At 40.6% G+C, this 5,707-nt stretch overlaps 1 protein-coding gene across 1 annotated transcript; it reads left to right on the top strand.

The window, feature by feature from the left end:
* Positions 1–832: 832 nt before the first annotated feature.
* On the top strand, positions 833–4,224 carry LOC131233114 (flavanone 3-dioxygenase 2-like). The gene is made up of 4 exons (XM_058229717.1): positions 833–1,101; positions 1,216–1,463; positions 2,066–2,390; positions 2,801–4,224. The coding sequence occupies exons 1-4, from the start codon at positions 907–909 to the stop codon at positions 3,038–3,040; spliced, it is 1,008 nt and encodes a 335-aa protein (XP_058085700.1). The 5' UTR covers positions 833–906; the 3' UTR covers positions 3,041–4,224.
* Positions 4,225–5,707: the final 1,483 nt, after the last annotated feature.

Raw genomic sequence — 5,707 nt, 5'->3', positions numbered from 1 at the left:
GTTCAGGCCAAAAAATTAGCCCTTTTAGATAAATGGTCAGACTCAGGTTTGGCCCAACCCAACCTGTAATAGGAAACAAAAATACTCAATACTCTAATTTCAATCCCTTCTAAAAAATCAAGAGAGAAATTAATAACCAATGCAAGCTATCAATGCAAAATAAACAAGAACCACACCACTTTTGAACATAAGGAAGCAGTAATAAGGAGTAGGTGAATGTATTTGATGGGGCCCAACCCAATTACAATTAAATAGGTTGGTTTGAGCTTGGGCTCAAACTTGACAAACTTTAAGTGTAATGAGTTGTGGGTTAGTTGCCTATCTAAGTTTCAAAACGGTGTTGTAAGACGTAAGTGTTAAGTACTTATCAGGCCCGGAGAGCAATCCACCTGGTCCATGTATCGCTCTCTCTCGAAGAGGTTAGTTGCCCATCTAAATCATCTCATTTCCAATAAAATCAAGGGGCTTGATCTGGCTTAGTATCAAGGTGATTTGGTTCTGTTTCTATATATGGTTCCGAGCTGATTAAATGATTCAGAACAAACCTGACTAATTGTGAAACCTATTTGACTATATTAAATACCGAATCAAGTAAAAACTGAGTCGACTCGGTTAAGCTAGACATAGACATAGATAATCTGGTGTAAGTAGAAAAAGTAACTTATTTGATGGTATCCAAACAGGCCGTAAAAATCAGATAATGCAAGGGATTCTTGCACACGCGTTTCATGAATACAACAAGCTCTTACTATTACCGTGTGGGGAAAGACTTGGGGTCAACTCCTCATCTATTTCTATATATCTTGCACTCCTTTCTCCCACCTTCCTAGAAGCTCTCTCTCTCTCTCTCTCTCTCTCTCTCTCTCTCTCTCTCCCCTAAATAGCTTATCCCCCTGATTGAGAAACATGGCCGATACTGTCCTATTGACCGCAATCCGTCATGAAACCATGCCGGAGAGCTACATCCGACCCGCCAACGAAAGGCCCCGTCTATCAGAAGTTGTAATTGAGGAAATCCCATTGATTGATTTGGGTGGCGAAGATAGAAGCCAGATCATACGTCAAATTGGTGAAGCTTGCCGGTCATTTGGTTTCTTTCAGGTCTTTATTTCTCACTATAATAAGTTCAGTTGCTCCTTATCTTGCATTCTTTTCTCTTTTGATTATTCTGTGTGTGTAAACATGTTTATGTGGATATACATGTATGTGTACCAGATTATCAACCATGGGATATCAGAGGAATCCATTCAAAAAATGATGGGGATTGCACGCGAATTCTTCCATATGCCGGTGGAAGAGAAGATGAAATATTACTCCGATGACCCGTCTAAGAAAGTGCGACTATCGACGAGTTTTAATGTGAAGAAGGAGACAGTCCATAACTGGAGAGATTATCTCAGACTCCATTGCCACCCTCTAGAGGAGTTTGTCCCTGAATGGCCTTCCACACCCTCATCTTTCAAGTATTTCTTTCGAACTTGAGCATCATGCTTAGTGAGCTTATACTACAGGCACTGAATAAAAAGCATTGAAATCATTAGACACATTAGAGGACATTCGTAACATTAGTAGTGCCGCCACTACTTTGTGGTTACTCCCATTGACTTAGGTGGCTACATTCATGTGTGTAATACAACATTATTAGTATTCATGTTCAATCTAGATCTAATCATATTTATAGTGCACACGCGCGCAAATGCGCACGGATGCGCACATGCACGTGCACTTTCACATGTGCAAGCATGCACACTATGAGGGGAAAAAAGGCATATTGGTATGTTTGGAAGTACCCGAGAATCGCGGAGGGACAGAGAGCTCACCCCAAATTAATATTCCAATTTGAATTGTTATGTTCCGGTGGAAAAGAGGGAAAAGCAATAGCCTACTTGATTGGGTTCTGTTTTTGGCATAGCCCCAAACAGGTGTTCGGTAAAAAGAGAGCCATCCACTTACATATTAGACCAAATGTCGATTTGGGGTACTTCCAAAATGCTTAAGGTTATTAATTATCACTCTGTAAGTTAGGATTTTCAGAATTCTAAGCAACTTGCTTCTATAATTACAGGGATTTGGTGAGTACATACTGCAAAGAAGTCCGAGAACTCGGATTCCGATTGTTGGAAGCTGTATCAGAAAGTCTGAATTTGGAAAAGGATTACATGTTAAAGGTGCTGGGTGATCAAGGCCAGCACATGGCTGTAAACTTCTACCCGCCATGCCCGGAACCAGAGCTGACCTATGGATTGCCGGGCCATACAGACCCGAACACCATTACAATCCTTCTCCAGGACCAACAAGTGGCAGGCTTACAAGTGTTCAAAGAGGGCAAGTGGATCGCCGTCAATCCACATCCAAATGCGCTTGTCGTAAACATCGGTGACCAAATACAGGTAAAAATCTGTTTTAGAGCTTTAATCACCTCTGTTTAAAGCTTGGTACTATGAAAATGTAGCAAGGGCCTGTTTGGGTGCCACTTCATAATGAATTAGTCTCATTTTAGTTATTTGTAGTTATGTATTAGAGATCATGACAGTTGGTTTTTTAATCCTTACCAGAAAAGAAATATGATCTCTAATGCATAATTGCAGTTGACTAAAATGAGATGAACTCAATTTTAAGTAGCACCCAAATAGGCCCCTACAACATGTCTGGACAATCTGAGCCATGCATCAGGTGGGCCCCACCTCAAATTGCCCTGGCCCAATAGTGGGGCAGTTCATCTACACAGTGGGGTGCCATGAGACTCAGCAAAGCTCACATAGAGAAACATGGAAAACTAAGAACAGATTGGTGATTGCAGGCGCTGAGCAATGGCCAGTATAAAAGCGTGTGGCATCGAGCCATCGTCAACTCCAATAAGGAAAGGATCTCAGTCGCATCATTCCTGTGTCCGGGCAATGGCGCAGTTATCGGGCCACCAAAGCAGCTCACTGACGGATCTCCCGCTATATATAGGAATTTTACATATGATGAGTATTACAAGAAATTTTGGAGCAGGAACTTGGATGAAGAACATTGCCTGGAGCTTTTTAAGAGATGAAGCTTACATGAGAGGTGTTGTATGATGCTGGGTGCCAAGATTCCACTGTTCGGGTTGTCTGCTTTTAGAAGTGGGGCCCATGGCTCAGTGATCCTAACCACTGATATGATCGCCTTCACGACCCTTTGTCACCAAAAATCCCCCACATCCAAAGATCCTCACATTCCTCTGTGAAGTTGTGGCCCACCTACTGAAGTATGAGGATTTTTCCATGTGGGAGATTTCTGGATTCATGGGCCATTCACAAGGGGATTATAATATCAGGGGCTGTTTGGGTCTCATTTTAGTTAACTGTAACTATAATTTACTAAAATGAGATGAACTCATTTTGAAATGGCACCCAAACAGACCCTCAGATGGTTTGAAATACCGATCCATGGGCCCCACTTTTACAAAGAACTGGACTATGTATGCTTACAAAGGTGTGCCTGCTGCTAACAAAGCGCCTCATGGAGGGAACTGATCATGTGATCAAACCCGTCCATCAGGTGCTCTGCCTCTTCACTGAAACCTAATAATCAGGCCATTCCAAAAATCAGGTTGGCCCCTGTAGGGAATACTTGCGATGGGGACACCCACCATTAGTTGTGAGGCCTACAGTCGATTTTATAATCCATTCAATCCATTCATCCTACATGCCAAACCAGGATGAAGGGATTCTCAAAAAAAATCAAAGCTATTCAAAAACTCAAGCAGTAGAGGCCACCTGAATTTAGATGCCTTAATCATGATTTAACATTGTTCCCTACGGCTTGGCCCATATGAGTTTTGGATCGGCCTGATCGATGCCAAACACTTTAGCACACCTGATGGATGGAGTGGATCACATAAACATGAAATCATTACCCCCACTTTGGTGGTATGCATGCCCCATATATCTACGCGAGTTAAGCTAGTATTTTCATTTTGCATACTAAAAACCCGTATCGTCGTTTGAACTGTCTGCCCGGCATTGTATGATTACCTGTCTTCATGAACTTTGTGTGCTGTTTAGCCTTTTCTAGTTTGGTTTTTGTTTTTGTTTTTGTTTTTGTTTTTGTTTTTGTTTTTTCTTCTCCCTTTCTTCAACTTAAGATTGGTAGTAAAATAAGAAAAGAATGTCTAAATCCTATGTAGTAATTGCAGTGAAAATAATCTAGATGAATGTTAAATTTTGGTATTGTTAAATGAAAGTCTTTGTGGCACACTATTGAGTTTTGATTTTATATATGATTAGTGTGATTTTTCAATTTTTGAATGTCTGACAACATACTCCTTAAGAAGAAAAAATCTATATATTTGCCCACAAGTCAAGATGACTAATTCATTTAGGGCATGGTTGGATGGCACCCAATCCTCAAATGACTGAATTGCAAGTCTTCTTGTGAATCGTGGGGTGAGAGAGCATTCAATTGGAGAAAGAAAATGTGGTTGAGAATGGCTACACTGTCGTTCCACAGCATAATCGACTCTCCCAAAAACTCCGCATAGGATATTTATTAAAAGATGTGACTAATAGTAAGGAATGGCCAAGTGGAAAAGAACATGATGGCCCACAAAAGAATGAAGTGCTTTAGAAGATGAAAAAGAAAAAAGTGCGAAAAGACCAAGCGAAAAGGGCAGTACTAGGGACAGGTTGGCAGCGAGTAAAAGCACACCCCTAAGAAGGGGTGGGTAATTGTAAACAGAGAAGAACTGAAAGCTTTTGTGTATATGAGACAACCCAAAGAGGTTGAATATATAGAGATTACAGTCATCTATATAAGGAAAATAATAAAATCAGAATCCTCTACTTATGGAAACAAACTATACAAAGTATACTAGCTATATAAGGTATGTGAGCCTGCCTAACAGTAATAACGCTATGAATATAGGTATGCACATGCTCTCATGGAGTATAAATGCTCCTCCATGGGTAGAAATTGTGAGGGGGCATAATGAGTTATTTACACCCGTTTTGAGGGTCCTCATGTGGGCCAATAGGCTGATGTTACGTTGAGTAATTGTGTATTTAGTATGGTCCGAATCATAACCGCAACTGAAGATGAGAATTTGTATTTGATTTTCCTTTCATCTTACGCATTCTATCATTGTTGTCACAATACATGGTTGTATTATGCCATTTAAGGAGATGAATCATCCTATGCCACGTGGTCATGATTAGCATGCCCATTAAATGAGGGATGTCCCTTTAACGGCAAAAAAAAACTCTCCGGGTTAGCATATCTTATGTCACAACTAATATGATCTCATCCGTGAGGCCGTTTCTTATAATCCTTGCAATATAGAAAATTTTTCCAGAGATATGCGGAGAATCAATATTGATCCCGAAGACCAAAAAAGTAGAATTGACATATGAATGAACCTAGACAAGGTCCCAGACCGGAATTATAGAGGGACGGCTAAACCTATATCGGATCTCATTCTACGTAATGATCAGAATAAAGAGAATGTGAGATCTAGCATATCCAAATGATGGGCCTGTATCTGGGGTCAAATCCCTCCAGCACTCCAAGTCATCACTATTTAAGGTGATTAAATGAAGGAGGCAGTTTGATCTGGATCAACCAACACCTTGAAATTGAAATGGTGAGCCATCAAGAGACATTGAATGGCTACATTCAAGAGAGATCAGTCCTTGAGCTTACCAAACCTTAGTCTAATTGTCTTCATTAGAGGCACTCTGGT

The sequence above is a fragment of the Magnolia sinica genome, chromosome 18, assembly GCF_029962835.1.
Source record: "Magnolia sinica isolate HGM2019 chromosome 18, MsV1, whole genome shotgun sequence".
Lineage (NCBI taxonomy): Eukaryota > Viridiplantae > Streptophyta > Magnoliopsida > Magnoliales > Magnoliaceae > Magnolia > Magnolia sinica.
This window is presented reverse-complemented; position numbering and strand designations above follow the sequence as displayed.

What these genes read in the sequence shown, in the direction of transcription:
- LOC131233114 (XM_058229717.1), top strand. Translation starts at nt 907, where the DNA reads ATGGCCGATACTGTCCTATTGACCGCAATCCGTCATGAAACCATGCCG. An exon ending in GGTCATTTGGTTTCTTTCAG is followed by an intron (nt 1,102 to 1,215) that starts GTCTTTATTTCT and finishes TATGTGTACCAG; the next exon opens with ATTATCAACCATGGGATATC. An exon ending in TCCACACCCTCATCTTTCAA is followed by an intron (nt 1,464 to 2,065) that starts GTATTTCTTTCG and finishes CTATAATTACAG; the next exon opens with GGATTTGGTGAGTACATACT.